At 55.6% G+C, this 18,767-nt stretch overlaps 1 protein-coding gene across 1 annotated transcript in view; it reads left to right on the top strand.

Moving 5' to 3' along the window:
- FAM20C (FAM20C golgi associated secretory pathway kinase) overlaps window positions 1-18,767 on the top strand; it is a 53,958-nt gene that overhangs the window by 33,637 nt on the left and 1,554 nt on the right. Inside the window, exons 4-9 of the mRNA XM_041748734.1 lie at window positions 2,663-2,755; window positions 3,699-3,814; window positions 16,509-16,689; window positions 17,265-17,374; window positions 17,527-17,608; window positions 18,638-18,697. Coding sequence (XP_041604668.1) covers window positions 2,663-2,755; window positions 3,699-3,814; window positions 16,509-16,689; window positions 17,265-17,374; window positions 17,527-17,608; window positions 18,638-18,697 — 642 coding nt within the window. The remainder of the gene's footprint in view (window positions 1-2,662; window positions 2,756-3,698; window positions 3,815-16,508; window positions 16,690-17,264; window positions 17,375-17,526; window positions 17,609-18,637; window positions 18,698-18,767) is intronic.

Below are 18,767 nucleotides of genomic sequence, written 5' to 3'. Positions count from 1 at the left end.
CCCCGGGAGCCCCTCAAGCACCTCAGGGGTAAAGACAGTCGCTGAGCATACAGACAAACAGCATTTCATCACCACTTCTCTGCACTCGGCCTCCTTCTGAGGAGGGGCATTTGGAAGCTGAGACAGCCAAGCAGAAGGCCTGTGTGTGGCCTCGGGGTTGGGGAAAGAGCTGTCTCTTTGTGTGGACAGCTTGGGGACAGAGGTCACTGGAAAGCCCTGAGGTGGGAGACAGGAGGGAACCAGGAACTGTCCTGGAACCTGATGACACCACCTCCAGGAAGTGTCTTGGCACTTCCCAGGTAGCAGGGCTCGGAACCACCTGCTTTCCAGGTGTGCAACCTGATAAGAGGGATGAGCTGGAGTGAGGGTGAGGGAACAAAAGCCAAAGAGTTGGCAAGTAGAAATGCTCACTTGTTAGCATCACAGATAAAGTCGCTGCACATGTTGATAATGGTGGTGGTGATGGTGTTGATGGTGGTGATGGTAGATATTGAAGAAATGAGGGAGGGAAGAGCTCGAGGCTGCAGACCGATTTGCGCCCATTCCCTGTCCCTCCATCAACTCATTTATTTATTGCACACCTGTTCTAAAGCTAGGCACTCCTGCCCCAGGCCCTGCAAACAATGCTCTGATGTAGCAATGCCAGGTTCCTCTGCAGAAGGTGCATGCCAGCGCAGGCTTGCCTGGTTGCCAAGGAAAGCGTGTGGGGGCTGAGGCTGATCTTGAAAAGGATGGAGGACGCCAGTATAGGTGGAAAGCCCATCAGAGGCAAAGGTGCAGAGGTGGGGAAGTCCGGGGAGCTGGGTCTGGGAGAGGTGTGGTGATGCTGGAGGCAGCGCAGGGGTGAGGAGAGAGGAGCGCAGAGCTGAAGAGGGAGCCAGGAGGTCTCTGGTGGCAGTAGTCCTGGGTTGGGGGTAGGCACCAAGGAGATGGGGTGATGAGGGCCATTTGGGGAGGCTGAGCCTGGCCAGCACCCTGTGGCCACCTGCCCCATACACTCACATGGCTGCTCCCTCTGCTTCCCTCCTGCCTGGACCCTCAGTGCTCACCCAGGGCTCTCAACTAGGTATACTAATCTGGCTAGAAGGCCTTGGGGCTGAGGGTGCAGGAGCTGGGGCCTGGCCACAGAGCCTGGGGTGGACCTGCCCCTGGCTGCCCTTCTGCTTCTAGGCCAAGAGTAGAGCAGTGGGCAGTGGGATGTGCTTATGCTTGGATTTGTGCCGGTCACTCATCTCTGGCTTGAGCTTGGAGCCTCTTTTGCCACAAGGAAGCCAAACTATCTTCTGTGCCACCACAGGCTCCTTTGCAGGAGGGTGGCTGTGCCAGAGAAAAGGTAACAGACCAGGTCCTACTTCTCTTGGAGATGCTTCTGACACCCTGTCCTGGCGAGGAGTGCTTGTGAGTGTGTGTATGTGTGTACACATGTGTGCGTGTGTGGTCTGTAGCAGGCAGTCAGGACCCTGGCCCTGCCATCAGTGACCCTCCCTGGGTTTCAGTGGCCCTCCTGTGAAGACGAGGTCCTAGAGGCCCACCCTCCCTCCCTGGAGGCCCGCCCACACTGAACCTCATCCCACAGAGCCCCAAGAGGCAGCTATGCCCACTGTCCCTTCAGGGTGTAGAACTGGGTATCCCAGAGGGGTCACACATCAGCCAGTGGCAGAGCTGGGCCTGGGGACGTGCTCTCTGTTCCATGGAGGCGGATCTGACAAACGTTCTCCTGCAGACAGGGTCTGGGGGAGCCAGGAGGGGTCTCCCATCTTAGCATGCATGCATGCAGACCCCAGGTGCATTTACCGGGAAAGGCCTCTGAAAGGAAAAAAAACTATTCTGGAGGGGCTTCCTGAAGGTGGTGGCCACAGATAGAGCTGGCCCACCTGGAGGGCAGACAGAAACCACATCAGGCCAGGGGAGCTGCCGGGGTCAAGGGTATGCAAACAGCCCTGGAGAGGCAAAGCCAGAGAGACAGCAGGCAGAGAAGGATCTAGGCCCACTGTTCCGCTTAGGTGAGGAAAGCAACACAGAGGGCGAGAAGGACTAGGGAGGCCTCAGGCCTCACCCACTAGAGCTGCACCATCCAGGACAGTGGCCCCTAGCCAGGTGCGCCCACTCACATCCAGATCGGCCAGAATGAGACACATCAGCCAGTGCCTCAGCCACACTAGTACATTGTGTGTCTAGAGCTGCACGTGGCTAGTGATACGTAGAACGTGGTCTTCTCCACAGCGTGTTTGGACAGCACCGGCTGGGGCTGGGGCCATACGAAGAAGCCCATCCTGTGGTGCAAATACTTCCTCATTGGCTGATTTGAAGCTCTCAGCAAGAGGTCACTGAAGGTGGCCTTGGGGACATGCATCAACTCATCATATGCTATTTGCACCTGCAAACGCAGGAGAAGTCAGCAGCCAGCCTCGAGAGCAGACAGTAGGATGCCGTGAAATAACTGGGAAGGGATGAGATTTAAATGTTTATTACTTTTTAAATGTAACTTATGTGGTTGTGTGTTTATATATAAGCTGATTTTTAAGGATGACTTTAACAACTGGCTCAGAACATTCTTGGAAGTTTGACAGTCTGTTTTTGCCAGCCGGTAAAAGCCACCTGTACCCTTTCACTGGAGGGTTTTGACGGTGATAAATCCTTTGTTTCATCCCATTTTTTCTAGGCAAACAAGGGAGCAGGAAACACCACCTGACTTCTTTTATTTCTCTGACTATGAGAGGCACAATGCAGAGATCGCTGCCTTCCACCTGGACAGGTGAGCTGTGCCCCAGATCCATTGCCCGTCTTCTGGGATGGCTCTACCGGGCACAACATGAACTCCTTTTTGGTCTCCGCACTGCTGCCTGCTGCTGGGGAGCTGGGCAGGTGGTGATGGGTGACCGTGTAGGTGTGCCCTCCAGAGGTTGTCATGGGCCAGCATCCAGGGGGCGGGGGACCCCACCTTGGCCCTCTGGAGCTACCCTGCTTACATGGCAGGGCCCTCCAGCTTGCGATGTAGTCCAGGCCGCAGCTTCACGGTCCCCCAGGCTGGGTAGAAAGCAGAATCCCCGGGGTCCCCCCAGACTTGCAGATGAGGGTTTTCCTAAGACCCCCAATACACTGAAGTTTGCAAGGCCTGTTTTGTTTTGTATTTTTAAAGATTACAAATCTTGTTTGGCAGCCACAGAAACCCCAAGTCAGATTTTCAACAATTTCAGCTACTGAGCATCCCAAACCCAGCAAAGAGCCCTTCTGTGAAGAGTAGTTGCCACAAAGGCAACAGGGGTCACTCACTTGGGAGGTAGAGCTTGTTTATGACACAAGGCGGCAACTATAGCAGGCAGGGCATGCCTGCAGGAGTGTGTAGGGGGATCTGGGATGCCCGGCTCCCCATGCCCAGCCACCTTCCCTGGAGGGCATCCGGGGGCAGCACATGGGGCTCGTATCTGTGCAAGTGGGTGAGTGCAGTGCAGTTCAGATGGCATTCCGTTAAAAGTGGCCAAATTGATTTTAATTTATTGAGCCCTGAAAGGAGGGTCTGGGCACCTGGCAGGCCTATGCTAGAAATAAAGTAGTCTCATGGAGCCCATGTCTTCTGGTCGCTGACAGCACCAGGTAGACCTGTGGGCTCCAAGTTGGGCCTAAGGGGACGCAGAGAGATGGGTATTCATTCTGCCCCGGCCCGGGCATGAACCCTTTCCCTGTCACTTTCCCGCCAGGATCCTAGATTTCCGCCGGGTGCCCCCCGTGGCTGGCAGGATGGTCAACATGACCAAGGAAATCCGGGATGTGACAAGAGACAAGAAGCTGTGGAGGACCTTCTTCATTTCCCCAGGTAACCAGCTTATGACATGGTAACCACCAGTGTGTACTTACCTTTTTGACGAAGAAGAAGGATTATAAAGAATAATTGTAGGGATCCCTGGGTGGCGCAGCGGTTTGGCGCCTGCCTTTGGCCCGGGGCGCGATCCTGGAGACCCGGGATCGAATCCCACGTCGGGCTCCCGGTGCATGGAGCCTGTTTCTCCCTCTGCCTGTCTCTGCCTCTCTCTCTCTCTCTCTGTGACTATCATGAATAAATAAATAAAATCTAAAAAAAAAAAAAAAGAATAATTTTATAATCCAGCACGTTGCTTTCATGGGGCCACATGCAGGGCATCCCTTCTGCTGGACGACACAGTTATATGTTGGGGTGTGTCTACATCGTAATTTTAAAAGGCTGCCAAATGGCCATGTTACCATCCTTAAATCAATCCCCTGGTCTGGGTATAGAGGTTTTTCCTACCATTTATTTGTTTTCGAAGACAACATGAGTTCATTTTTTTTTAAAGATTTTATTTATTTATTCATGAGAGACAGAGAGAGAGAGAGAGAGAGAGAGAGAGAGAGAGAGGCAGAGACACAAGCAGAGGGAGAAGCAGGCTCCATGCAGGGAGCCTGATGTGGGACCCTATCCTGGGACTCCAGGATCACGCCCTGGGCTGACAGCGGTGCTAAACCTCTGAGCCAGCCGGGCTGCCCAAATGAGTTCATTTTTGAAAACTCACAGCCACTCTGGAGAGTCTCCTCCAGGTGGCTGGGCTGGAGGAACCTCTGTTCTCTGAAATGTCCCCTGGATTAGGAAACACCCCGGCAAGACCCTCACCCAGTGGCAGGGCCTGGGCTGCCTCCTGGTGCCCTCAAGGGTGGCAGGGACCTGCGTGTACCATGTGCTACAGAGAGAGAGGCGCTGACATTTATGGAAAATTTTAAGACTATATCCTCAATCTCCAGCGCACACCTAAATGTAAGTCACACACTCCAGAATCATGGGTCCCAGGTGCTGAGTGACAGCAGGTATCCCTGTCCCTGAGAGAACTCGAGCCAGCAGCGCTGCTAGCAGGCTTGCTCAGCCTGAGTGTGGGGAATACCTTCGGTCTCAGGGATCTGTCCCTTGTATGCGGTTCCTGGAGGTGCCAGGGTGTCCGGGGGATGCCAGAGAAGTGGAGCACAAGATGAGCATGGACCTACCCTGGGATAGAGACCCTCCTGGTGGTGAGGGCCTATCCGTGGGAACGCCGTGGCTACACCGTTAGTTCATGCACATCAAACCCACGTAAGGCCCTTGACTGGCTGTGCCCGGGGGTCCCCGACATCTGGCTTCTGCTGGTGGTTTGGGCTGCATGGTTTCTTAACAGCATTCACAGATTTGCCTGGGGTGAGGCCCACGACTTAACCAGGCTTCATTTCGGTCATCCGCAACTCAGCACACCCTCACGGGGCTCCTCCTCTCTGACCCCATAACGGGGAAATAGGACAGAAATCTCCTGTCCCTGCTCTCTATGCCTCAGCGGCTCACCCCATGACCAGAGACCAAAGGGTGCTTCTCGGTCAGCCTTGTCTAAGCCTGCCCTTTCGGTAAATTTCTGTGGACATGTCTCATACATCCTGGGCAGCTTACACACCCCAGAGACGGGAGCTCATCGGCTCACTGGGAATTCAGCTCCTGTTTGCACAGCCTGAGCTTCTGGGAAGGTCCTTCTGCAAGGGTGGAAACCTGCGTCCCCAATCTTGGGTTCTAGTGCCCTCTGCTGGAATTACGCCCCCTCCTCCCCCCCAAGACCTCGAGCGCCGCTCCTTTCCCTCTGCCCACAGCCGACCCCAGGAGCTCTTATTCCCAGCATCTGTGTGATCGGCCTCCACACCCCACACCCCACACCCATGCTGCCCCAAATGCTGACGAGCCTTCCGAGTCCAGGCTGGGTCACACCGCGGGACGCCCAGGCTCTGTGGCTGCTCCTTGTCAGTGGTTTTTGTGGTTTTTATTGTAACATTCCTGGTGATGTTGTTCAGTGTTCAAAAATTACAACATACCCGCTTCCCACACCCACCGCCCAGTTTATCACTCACCAGTGTCCCTCTACGTTAGGTGGATGCTCTGTATTTCTGTCCTGGGCTAGTTCTGGGGCTTTCACCACAGAACCCACACCCACCGAGGGACTGTCATGGGGTCAGCAGAGATGGGCCAGAATGCCTGTTACTGCCAAGGGCACTTGGGGGAGTGGCCGTTCAGGCTGGATTGTGTCCCCTCGGCAGAAACTAGCCCATTCCCATGTGGGCAGCCCCCAAGCCCCTCAGACGGGGCTGCGCCTGCCAATGAGGCCTGCAAGGAGGCTCCCTGAGCCCTGCGTCCTTCCCCTCAGTCATCACACGGCGGGGACGGGACACGTACATCACTTAGCACCTGCTATTGCCAGGCACTGCTGTGTGCCCGCTGTGGGATTCCTCATGTAACTCTCAGGCAGGACCAGGGGACAGATTGTTTCATCATCCCCGTTTTTAACCGATTTTATCAAGGTGTGATTGACATGCTCTTTGTAAATAGTGTCACAGTGAGAAGTTGCATGAGTTTTGATAAGCAGAGAAATGGTAAACTGGTCCATCCTTCCCGGTCCCATCCTGGCCTATATCCTCTGAGACAACACAATCTGTTATATATCTCTGAGGGTGACTTCGCTGCTTCTGCAGTTTGCACAAGCGGGAGTGGCACACGGTGTGTGCTGTCATCTGTCTGTCTGTCTGTCCTCTGGCTCGGCAGCACCATTCTGAGATCCATCCGCATGGTCGTGTGGTATCCAGCATGTTGGTTTTTAAGTCAGAGTCCGGTTACACCAGACGGATGCAGTGCACGTTGTCATGCAGTCATCTGTTGAAGGCACCATCCAGAAGGGACTCAGTAACTTGCCCAAAATGAAGAGAGGAACTACAGTCTGAAGTGTCAAGAGAGGAAAATGCATCAGGATGTTTCCATATTTAGTTTTCTCAGGGCAGAGGGGCCTCCCCTCAGGAGCTGCCGTGCCAGGGCTCTCAAGGAAGGGGCCGCGGAGCCACAGCATCCAGGGCCCCAGCACTGATGTTCTGCGTGTGGTGGGTGATGGGTTGTGGATTCCTTTCTGTCAACAGAAGCCAGAGTCAGTCCGTCCTCTGAGCAGGCACATTAGGACACGTGCTGCCCACTGTGGTGGTTTGGTGCTCTGTGCACTGCAACTGTCAGCCCTGGCCTGTTCCCAGTGTCCTATGGCGATAGCAAGGATGCCTGCGTTCGACACCATGATTGCCAGAATCTTCCATGGTGCCACTCAGATGGCTGGATCCCTGTTCCTGGTGTCTGGACCTGATGGGACGCAGCGCCACTCCATAAGCCAGATCTCTTCCCAAAAGCCCTTTGAAGTGTGTGGTTTTCTGTAACGCAGCTGGGTGGTGGGAGCCAGCGTCGACCCCATTCTAGAAAACAAAGTCTATTCAGATTCACTTGCACCCCTTCTGCTTTGCATTGCTAGAACCATCCAGTCGCAAAGTAGCCACAGAGGCCAAGCTTCACTTGAGCGTCAGGCACATGTTGGAGAGGTTAATCTTCCTCCCCCCTCAGAGGCCCGAGTAGTTCTGCTCTGGGGTCAGTCATGAAAGGGGAAAGTCACAGCCACCAAGAGGGGAGCTTGGCACCAGCTGAGAGCCGGAGGAGCCTGTGGCAGGTACAGGCAACCCTCTGGCCCAGCCCTGCCTGATGCCAGCCTCTGGCAGGAGGACTGATACCCTAGGAGGTGGGCCGAGCTCAAGTACACTGCGGTCCTTCTGTGCGCCGGAGACAGGGCCCTCTCAGTACGGAGGATGGTGTCAGGATGCAGAACTCACAGGAGAGTAGCCAAGTGCCCCCCGCCACGTAGCAGTGCAGAGGCAGGACAGGTCAGAACCCAGTGACCTGAGCCCCACAAATTCCTTATGCTTTTTCGGTAAATTTCTGTGGACATGTCTCATACATCCTGGAAGGTGCCCACATCCATGGGTTTCCATAGGGGAGCCCACTTCCAGGATGAGACACAGAATGTGAGCAGCTAGGAACCCCTCCCAGCCACTCAACCCCCACCCACATCTTTAAAGTGGCTCTTGTTCCTGCCACATGGGCCAGGAGTCTGGCTGGGTGGGCATGGGGACCCTGCCCACACACTATGGACACAATGTCCAATTTAAATGCACGTGGAGGGTGAGAGGGGGTCCCAGGCTGGGCCCAGATGTATTCAGGCCACTCCTTTATATATATATATTTTTTTTTATTGGATTTCGATTTGCCAACATATAGTATAACATGTGCTCGTCCCATCAAGTGCCCCCCTCAGCACCCATCACCCAGTCACCCCATCCTCCTGCCCACCTCCCCTTCTACTACCCCTTGTTCATTTCCCAGAGTTAGGAGTCTCTCATGTTTTGTCACCCTCTCTAAAATGAGTGGGAAAAATTCAGCCACTCCTGAGTGATGGTAGCTCCCCAGCATTCCAGCCCCACCTGACAGCCACCCACATTTCAGAGCCACCCAGGTTGGACAAGGACAGCAAGCATCCCATTCTTTGGGACTCACCTTCTTGCCAGGCAGATCCCTGAAATGCTCCTGGTCTCCACCCTCAGGCCTCACAGGTGGGGGGAATGCATCAGTCCTTGTGCAGAGACCAGTCTGTCTTCCCCCAAGGTGTCAGGTGTTGAGGAGTGGCCTAGAGTGCTGGGGAAGGCAGGTTTTCCTGTGTCTATCTCAGTTGTCATCACGGAGATGAAACAGGCCCCTGCTCCTTCCTTTCCCTCGCCCACTTCTGTCCAAGGGCAGGGGCGAGCTAATGACCGCTCACATGCAGTGGCCCCTGACTTGCTGCTACATATCTGACTTGACCTGGTTACTGTGTTTAACACTCAGCCCCCTGAGCAGGTGCTGCTGGAGCCGTCATTCAGGTGTGGACACTGCGGCCCAGGGCAGAAGCACCCCACCGGGGTTGCACCCCTGGGAAACTTTCCGGGCCTACCCTGGATATCCCTTTAGAAACCAGACTTGCATCTCCGAGGAGGAAAACGCCTTGTGCTCACAACATGCCTTTGTCTCTCAGCGTGAATCCATCTAAACCTAGTTCCGGCTCCTAGATTGGCACACCCCAGGGCTCTGGCCAACAGGATCAGAGAAAGACTTTCCTCCTGAAAGTGGAGCCACTGGCTTGGCTGAGGCTGTTTTGGGTGTTGGTGGGATGCTGACAAACGAGGTCACAGACTGATCTTTCCTGGATCGTCCTCTGTGGCGATCATCCAGCGCTGGCTATGGGGTCACGAGGTCCTGGGAGGGAGAGAGACAGGGGATCCAAGCAGGGACGTGCCGTATGCCAGCAGGGCGCCTTCCCGTCTCCTCTGGGTGGCTGCTCACCAGGCGCGGAGACTCTTCACTTGCAGGAGAGCAGCCAAGTGCCCCCCACCACGTAGCAGGGTGGTGCCACGCATGTGTTTTCATTCCATGAGGAGAGTGAACCTGTGGCTGGAAGACCCTGGGAGCTTCATGAGTGTTGCTTGGGCAGGGTGTGCGGCAGCAGCAGAGGAGACGCCTCGTCTGGGAAACTGGCTGTTTGCACCTTTGGGGGCTTGTGCGTGGTGCCTGCCCCTCTGGCTGCCGAGTTACTACACACCCCAGGCTCTGGAGGGTTTCTCCCCCGAACCCACAAAGCAACTGAACTCCGTCGCGAAACACACATCAGGGACAACTGGTTGGGGTCTCCAGCGACAGCTCACCAAAGCACAGCAGCCAGCGATGCGCGATTTATCAATGACTCGTCTTACTGAGACATGAGTCAGATACTATATAATTGGTCATCTTTTTTTGGCAACAAAATGACCATGGCATTTTATTCTTTTTCTTTTTTTTTTTTTTTTTTTTTTAATTTATTTATGATAGTCACAGAGAGAGAGAGAGAGAGGCAGAGACACAGGCGGAGGGAGAAGCAGGCTCCATGCACCGGGAGCCTGATGTGGGACTCGATCCCGGGTCTCCAGGATCGCGCCCTGGGCCAAAGGCAGGCGCCAAACCGCTGCGCCACCCAGGGATCCCTATTCTTTTTCTTTAAATAATGTTGCCCATCCAGGTGGCTGGGCTGGAGGAACCTCTGTTCTCTGAAATGTCCCCTGGATTAGGAAACACCCCGGCAAGACCCTCACCCAGTGGCAGGGCCTGGGCTGCCTCCTGGTGCCCTCAAGGGTGGCAGGGGCCTGCGTGTACCATGTGCTACAGAGAGAGAGGCGCTGACATTTATGGAAAATTTTAAGACTATATCCTCAATCTCCAGCGCACACCTAAATGTAAGTCACACACTCCAGAATCATGGGTCCCAGGTGCTGAGTGACAGCAGGTATCCCTGTCCCTGAGAGAACTCGAGCCAGCAGCGCTGCTAGCAGGCTTGCTCAGCCTGAGTGTGGGGAATACCTTCGGTCTCAGGGATCTGTCCCTTGTATGCGGTTCCTGGAGGAGCCAGGGTGTCCGGGGGACGCCAGAGAAGTGGAGCACAAGATGAGCATGGACCTACCCTGGGATAGAGACCCTCCTGGTGGTGAGGGCCTATCCGTGGGAACGCCGTGGCTACACCGTTAGTTCATGCACATCAAACCCACGTAAGGCCCTTGACTGGCTGTGCCCGGGGGTCCCCGACATCTGGCTTTGCTGGTGGTTTGGGCTGCATGGTTTCTTAACAGCATTCACAGATTTGCCTGGGGTGAGGCCCACGACTTAACCAGGCTTCATTTCGGTCATCCGCAACTCAGCACACCCTCACGGGGCTCCTCCTCTCTGACCCCATAACGGGGAAATAGGACAGAAATCTCCTGTCCCTGCTCTCTATGCCTCAGCGGCTCACCCCATGACCAGAGACCAAAGGGTGCTTCTCGGTCAGCCTTGTCTAAGCCTGCCCTTTCGGTAAATTTCTGTGGACATGTCTCATACATCCTGGGCAGCTTACACACCCCAGAGACGGGAGCTCATCGGCTCACTGGGAATTCAGCTCCTGTTTGCACAGCCTGAGCTTCTGGGAAGGTCCTTCTGCAAGGGTGGAAACCTGCGTCCCCAATCTTGGGTTCTAGTGCCCTCTGCTGGAATTACGCCCCCTCCTCCCCCCCAAGACCTCGAGCGCCGCTCCTTTCCCTCTGCCCACAGCCGACCCCAGGAGCTCTTATTCCCAGCATCTGTGTGATCGGCCTCCACACCCCACACCCCACACCCATGCTGCCCCAAATGCTGACGAGCCTTCCGAGTCCAGGCTGGGTCACACCGCGGGACGCCCAGGCTCTGTGGCTGCTCCTTGTCAGTGGTTTTTGTGGTTTTTATTGTAACATTCCTGGTGATGTTGTTCAGTGTTCAAAAATTACAACATACCCGCTTCCCACACCCACCGCCCAGTTTATCACTCACCAGTGTCCCTCTACGTTAGGTGGATGCTCTGTATTTCTGTCCTGGGCTAGTTCTGGGGCTTTCACCACAGAACCCACACCCACCGAGGGACTGTCATGGGGTCAGCAGAGATGGGCCAGAATGCCTGTTACTGCCAAGGGCACTTGGGGGAGTGGCCGTTCAGGCTGGATTGTGTCCCCTCGGCAGAAACTAGCCCATTCCCATGTGGGCAGCCCCCAAGCCCCTCAGACGGGGCTGCGCCTGCCAATGAGGCCTGCAAGGAGGCTCCCTGGGCCCTGCGTCCTTCCCCTCAGTCATCACACGGCGGGGACGGGACACGTACATCACTTAGCACCTGCTATTGCCAGGCACTGCTGTGTGCCCGCTGTGGGATTCCTCATGTAACTCTCAGGCAGGACCAGGGGACAGATTGTTTCATCATGCCCCGTTTTTAACCGATTTTATCAAGGTGTGATTGACATGCTCTTTGTAAATAGTGTCACAGTGAGAAGTTGCATGAGTTTTGATAAGCAGAGAAATGGTAAACTGGTCCATCCTTCCCGGTCCCATCCTGGCCTATATCCTCTGAGACAACACAATCTGTTATATATCTCTGAGGGTGACTTCGCTGCTTCTGCAGTTTGCACAAGCGGGAGTGGCACACGGTGTGTGCTGTCATCTGTCTGTCTGTCTGTCCTCTGGCTCGGCAGCACCATTCTGAGATCCATCCGCATGGTCGTGTGGTATCCAGCATGTTGGTTTTTAAGTCAGAGTCCGGTTACACCAGACGGATGCAGTGCACGTTGTCATGCAGTCATCTGTTGAAGGCACCATCCAGAAGGGACTCAGTAACTTGCCCAAAATGAAGAGAGGAACTACAGTCTGAAGTGTCAAGAGAGGAAAATGCATCAGGATGTTTCCATATTTAGTTTTCTCAGGGCAGAGGGGCCTCCCCTCAGGAGCTGCCGTGCCAGGGCTCTCAAGGAAGGGGCCGCGGAGCCACAGCATCCAGGGCCCCAGCACTGATGTTCTGCGTGTGGTGGGTGATGGGTTGTGGATTCCTTTCTGTCAACAGAAGCCAGAGTCAGTCCGTCCTCTGAGCAGGCACATTAGGACACGTGCTGCCCACTGTGGTGGTTTGGTGCTCTGTGCACTGCAACTGTCAGCCCTGGCCTGTTCCCAGTGTCCTATGGCGATAGCAAGGATGCCTGCGTTCGACACCATGATTGCCAGAATCTTCCATGGTGCCACTCAGATGGCTGGATCCCTGTTCCTGGTGTCTGGACCTGATGGGACGCAGCGCCACTCCATAAGCCAGATCTCTTCCCAAAAGCCCTTTGAAGTGTGTGGTTTTCTGTAACGCAGCTGGGTGGTGGGAGCCAGCGTCGACCCCATTCTAGAAAACAAAGTCTATTCAGATTCACTTGCACCCCTTCTGCTTTGCATTGCTAGAACCATCCAGTCGCAAAGTAGCCACAGAGGCCAAGCTTCACTTGAGCGTCAGGCACATGTTGGAGAGGTTAATCTTCCTCCCCCCTCAGAGGCCCGAGTAGTTCTGCTCTGGGGTCAGTCATGAAAGGGGAAAGTCACAGCCACCAAGAGGGGAGCTTGGCACCAGCTGAGAGCCGGAGGAGCCTGTGGCAGGTACAGGCAACCCTCTGGCCCAGCCCTGCCTGATGCCAGCCTCTGGCAGGAGGACTGATACCCTAGGAGGTGGGCCGAGCTCAAGTACACTGCGGTCCTTCTGTGCGCCGGAGACAGGGCCCTCTCAGTACGGAGGATGGTGTCAGGATGCAGAACTCACAGGAGAGTAGCCAAGTGCCCCCCGCCACGTAGCAGTGCAGAGGCAGGACAGGTCAGAACCCAGTGACCTGAGCCCCACAAATTCCTTATGCTTTTTCGGTAAATTTCTGTGGACATGTCTCATACATCCTGGAAGGTGCCCACATCCATGGGTTTCCATAGGGGAGCCCACTTCCAGGATGAGACACAGAATGTGAGCAGCTAGGAACCCCTCCCAGCCACTCAACCCCCACCCACATCTTTAAAGTGGCTCTTGTTCCTGCCACATGGGCCAGGAGTCTGGCTGGGTGGGCATGGGGACCCTGCCCACACACTATGGACACAATGTCCAATTTAAATGCACGTGGAGGGTGAGAGGGGGTCCCAGGCTGGGCCCAGATGTATTCAGGCCACTCCTTTATATATATATATTTTTTTTTATTGGATTTCGATTTGCCAACATATAGTATAACATGTGCTCGTCCCATCAAGTGCCCCCCTCAGCACCCATCACCCAGTCACCCCATCCTCCTGCCCACCTCCCCTTCTACTACCCCTTGTTCATTTCCCAGAGTTAGGAGTCTCTCATGTTTTGTCACCCTCTCTAAAATGAGTGGGAAAAATTCAGCCACTCCTGAGTGATGGTAGCTCCCCAGCATTCCAGCCCCACCTGACAGCCACCCACATTTCAGAGCCACCCAGGTTGGACAAGGACAGCAAGCATCCCATTCTTTGGGACTCACCTTCTTGCCAGGCAGATCCCTGAAATGCTCCTGGTCTCCACCCTCAGGCCTCACAGGTGGGGGGAATGCATCAGTCCTTGTGCAGAGACCAGTCTGTCTTCCCCCAAGGTGTCAGGTGTTGAGGAGTGGCCTAGAGTGCTGGGGAAGGCAGGTTTTCCTGTGTCTATCTCAGTTGTCATCACGGAGATGAAACAGGCCCCTGCTCCTTCCTTTCCCTCGCCCACTTCTGTCCAAGGGCAGGGGCGAGCTAATGACCGCTCACATGCAGTGGCCCCTGACTTGCTGCTACATATCTGACTTGACCTGGTTACTGTGTTTAACACTCAGCCCCCTGAGCAGGTGCTGCTGGAGCCGTCATTCAGGTGTGGACACTGCGGCCCAGGGCAGAAGCACCCCACCGGGGTTGCACCCCTGGGAAACTTTCCGGGCCTACCCTGGATATCCCTTTAGAAACCAGACTTGCATCTCCGAGGAGGAAAACGCCTTGTGCTCACAACATGCCTTTGTCTCTCAGCGTGAATCCATCTAAACCTAGTTCCGGCTCCTAGATTGGCACACCCCAGGGCTCTGGCCAACAGGATCAGAGAAAGACTTTCCTCCTGAAAGTGGAGCCACTGGCTTGGCTGAGGCTGTTTTGGGTGTTGGTGGGATGCTGACAAACGAGGTCACAGACTGATCTTTCCTGGATCGTCCTCTGTGGCGATCATCCAGCGCTGGCTATGGGGTCACGAGGTCCTGGGAGGGAGAGAGACAGGGGATCCAAGCAGGGACGTGCCGTATGCCAGCAGGGCGCCTTCCCGTCTCCTCTGGGTGGCTGCTCACCAGGCGCGGAGACTCTTCACTTGCAGGAGAGCAGCCAAGTGCCCCCCACCACGTAGCAGGGTGGTGCCACGCATGTGTTTTCATTCCATGAGGAGAGTGAACCTGTGGCTGGAAGACCCTGGGAGCTTCATGAGTGTTGCTTGGGCAGGGTGTGCGGCAGCAGCAGAGGAGACGCCTCGTCTGGGAAACTGGCTGTTTGCACCTTTGGGGGCTTGTGCGTGGTGCCTGCCCCTCTGGCTGCCGAGTTACTACACACCCCAGGCTCTGGAGGGTTTCTCCCCCGAACCCACAAAGCAACTGAACTCCGTCGCGAAACACACATCAGGGACAACTGGTTGGGGTCTCCAGCGACAGCTCACCAAAGCACAGCAGCCAGCGATGCGCGATTTATCAATGACTCGTCTTACTGAGACATGAGTCAGATACTATATAATTGGTCATCTTTTTTTGGCAACAAAATGACCATGGCATTTTATTCTTTTTCTTTTTTTTTTTTTTTTTTTTTTTAATTTATTTATGATAGTCACAGAGAGAGAGAGAGAGAGGCAGAGACACAGGCGGAGGGAGAAGCAGGCTCCATGCACCGGGAGCCTGATGTGGGACTCGATCCCGGGTCTCCAGGATCGCGCCCTGGGCCAAAGGCAGGCGCCAAACCGCTGCGCCACCCAGGGATCCCTATTCTTTTTCTTTAAATAATGTGCCCATCATTTGTACTTAGATTGAGTTAAATTTGCCCTGCTTTATTATTTTTTTTTTAATGAAACTCATCATTTTGAAGTGTGTGATTCAGGGGTTTTGAGTACATCCGTGATACAGTGCCACATCACCACTAGTTCCAGAACATTATCCTCACCCCAAAAAGAACCCCATCCCTGCTAGCAGCCCCCCCGCCAAGGTCCCCCAGGCGCTGGACCACCACTGTTTTCTGGATGGATCTGCCCATTACAGACACGTCACACACACGGAGCGTGCCAACCTGGGTCCCTCGTGTCTGGCTTCTGTCACGGAGCATCACGCTCTTGTGGCTCATCCACGATGGAGCCTTGTTGTGTCAGCAAGGGTGACACTTTCCCATTGGGGGTAAACAGTGTTCCATTTTATGAATGAGCCACATTTTGTCCACTCGCCTCTGGAGAGGCACGCGGGTTGTCTGCACTCGGCCACTGAACTGAGCTGCTGGGACCCTCTCTGTACGACGTGGATGCTCGAGCATAGAATTGCCACGTCGTGTGGTCATTGTGCGGCAGACTTAGTGAGGAGCTGCCAAACCGGCTCCCAGGGGGGCTACACCACTTGGTGTCCCTCCAGCACCGTGTGTGCCTCCAGCTACTCCACACCCTCAGCAATACTGGTCTATGTCTCTTCCCCCGACCGAACCTAGCCTGGTGGGTAAGAAGCAGTGTCTCACTGCGGTTTCAGCATGCACTCCCCGAATGACCAAAGACATGGAGTATCTTTGTCATGTCCTCGTTGGCCATTTCTATATTTTCTTTGGAGAAAAGTCTGTTGAACTCCTTGGGGCATTTCTTAGTTGGGCTATTTACCCTTTTGTTATGGGGTTGTACAAGTTCTCCTGTGCTGAGTGCTAGATCCTTGTCAGGGCTACGAGTTGTGAACATCCTCTCCCACTGTAGAGTATTTACACTTTCTTCATGGTGAGAGTGCCTTTTTTTTAAGGCACTGAACACTGACTCTAGAATCTCAGTAGATGCCAGTCTGAGATCCGAACGCCGGCTCCCCCAGCTGTGTGGCCTCAGGCAGGTCAGCTCCTGTCTCTGGGCCTCTGTGTCCTGTAGCACGGGTTGCAGCAATTCGTAAGAGCCGGGGTGAGACGGTGGGTGAGCCTGGCCTGCCAGAAGGTGTGCCCGGGGGCCTGGCCCTGGACAGACAGGTGGGGAGGGCTGGCGTGAGGGTGATGCCCCCCCCCCCCCGCCCCACTCACCAGTATGTCTGTCTGCCACCAGCCAACAACATCTGCTTCTATGGCGAGTGTTCCTACTACTGCTCCACCGAGCACGCCCTGTGCGGGAAGCCGGACCAGATAGAGGGCTCACTGGCAGCCTTCCTGCCAGACCTGTCCCTGGCCAAGAGGAAGACATGGAGGAATCCCTGGCGGCGCTCGTACCACAAGCGCAAGAAGGCAGAGTGAGTGTCGGCTGGACAGGCCCTGCGTGTGGCCCGCATCCTCCTTACTCTGACATCCCGGGGTCTGAGAGGCTTCTGCCCACTTTGCTCAGAGGGGCCTCAGGCCTATTGACAGCCACAGGGGTAAGGAGTATCAGGGAGGGGAGGCACACCCCCGGCCTGCCCCCTGCGTGGCTGGCACCTCCCCTTTGTGAGTAGATGGCGGCGAGAATCAGATGCACCCCTGCAGTGGAGCGGACTGGCCTGCTGCAGCCCGAAACACAGCTTGTCCGAGTTTGAACTCCACTCACACTCCGTACCCTTCTTGTCCCTTGTGCAAAAGGGTAGCCATGGAGGTATCTCTGTGACTATGCTGTCCAGGCCCTGTTTCTTAACGGCAACCCTCCAGATGTGGTTTGACCACCTCCCAGCCCCATACTCCTGTTGATGCAGCCTCAGCTGTCAGCACTGTTCTGTGGTGACACCTCTCTCCACTCCCGGTCCTCACTGCAGTAATTCTGCTGTGCTGAGCTGGTTGGGGCCTCCCTGTCCACACAGAGGAGGCACCTGGCCTTCTCACACTGGCTTCCCTGCAGGTGGGAAGTGGACCCTGACTACTGTGAGGAGGTGAAGCAGACACCCCCCTATGACAGCAGCCACCGCGTCCTGGACATCATGGACATGACCATTTTTGACTTCCTCATGGGTATGTCGCAGCCCCAGCCTGCACTGGGAGCTCCCACCCTACATGTGACCCGGCTGCGGCCAAACACCTACTTTGCCCCGTGGCTCTGGCCCTGGGGTCAGACGTGGGCAGTGGGGGACAGCCCTGAGTTTTCAGTCTGCTTCTCTCCACAGGGAACATGGACCGCCATCACTATGAGACTTTTGAGAAGTTTGGCAACGAGACATTTATCATTCACTTAGACAACGGAAGAGGGTGAGCCTTCTGGACCTGGGAGGACTCGGGCTCTGAGTGCGGGTGGTGGCCGTCCCCTGGGGACACTTTGTATGTGATGCAGCCTCTGTTGGCAGGGAAGGCCTGTAGTGTTACTCTTCCTGACCATCAGGGTCACCCTGTGTGCTGAGTCCTGTCATGTCCTCCTGTTACCCTGGGGAAACTGAGTCCCAGAGAGGCTACTTGCCCAGAAGGCATCTTAGTCATCTGGGACTGGCTCGCTGGGACAAATGGCTCTCCCTGCCCCACGAAGAGGGCCAGTGGCCACTGCTGGCTGGCTTCTGGGCAGGCCTGGGCCACCTAGGAGAGCCCTCTCTCTTATGAGCAGAGGGGTGCATGCGAGGACCTACATTCCTAAGTGGTTAGAGCTGCTGGTCTCAGATGCCTGGACAGTTGTATGTGGGGGCCACAGATTCCCAGCTGTAAAAGACAGCACTGCGGCTGGACCCTGGGCTGCCCCACCCTGGTGCCTTCTCCCCTCAGCCTGCCTCAGGTCCCGCATCTATGAGCTGCTGCCCAGTGCAGTGGCCAGAACACCAGGCAGCTCTCAGGGGCCTCTCTCATCCCAGGCCCCACTTGTGCTGCTGGGGACAGCAGAGACCGGGACACACTGCCCAGAGACATACTGCCCAGGCTGCTGGGGACACACACTGAGGACAGACTGCCAGGGACACACTGCCTGGGACACTGGGGACATACTGCCCAGGCTGCTGGGGATACACACTGGGGACAGACTGCTGGGGACACACTGCCCAGGGACACACTACCAGGGGACATATTGCCCGGGGCACTGGGGACACACTGCTAGAGGACACACGCCCAGGGGTGCTGGAGACAGACTGCCAGGGACACACTGCCTGGTTTCTGTGGCCCTGGTGGCCTGGCAGGGCACACACGAGGTGCTGCTCACTGCAGTGCTTGGGGTCCCCTGGGGGATGCGTGTGGGAGGTGGTGCACGCAGGAGTCCTGCTGCCCATGGCACCCTCAACAATCCTGCTTTCCCTTGGGCAGGTTTGGAAAATATTCCCATGACGAGCTGTCCATTCTGGTGCCTTTACAGCAGTGCTGCAGGTACGGTGTCCACCCTCTGCCCCCTAGGGAGCCCCCAGCCCGGCCACAGGCTGGGCAGAGTCCCCCGATC

This window comes from Vulpes lagopus, chromosome 3 (assembly GCF_018345385.1).
Source record: "Vulpes lagopus strain Blue_001 chromosome 3, ASM1834538v1, whole genome shotgun sequence".
NCBI classification, from domain to species: domain Eukaryota; kingdom Metazoa; phylum Chordata; class Mammalia; order Carnivora; family Canidae; genus Vulpes; species Vulpes lagopus.
Note: the sequence above shows the minus strand (reverse complement) of the source record. Positions and strands in the feature narration are given on the sequence as shown.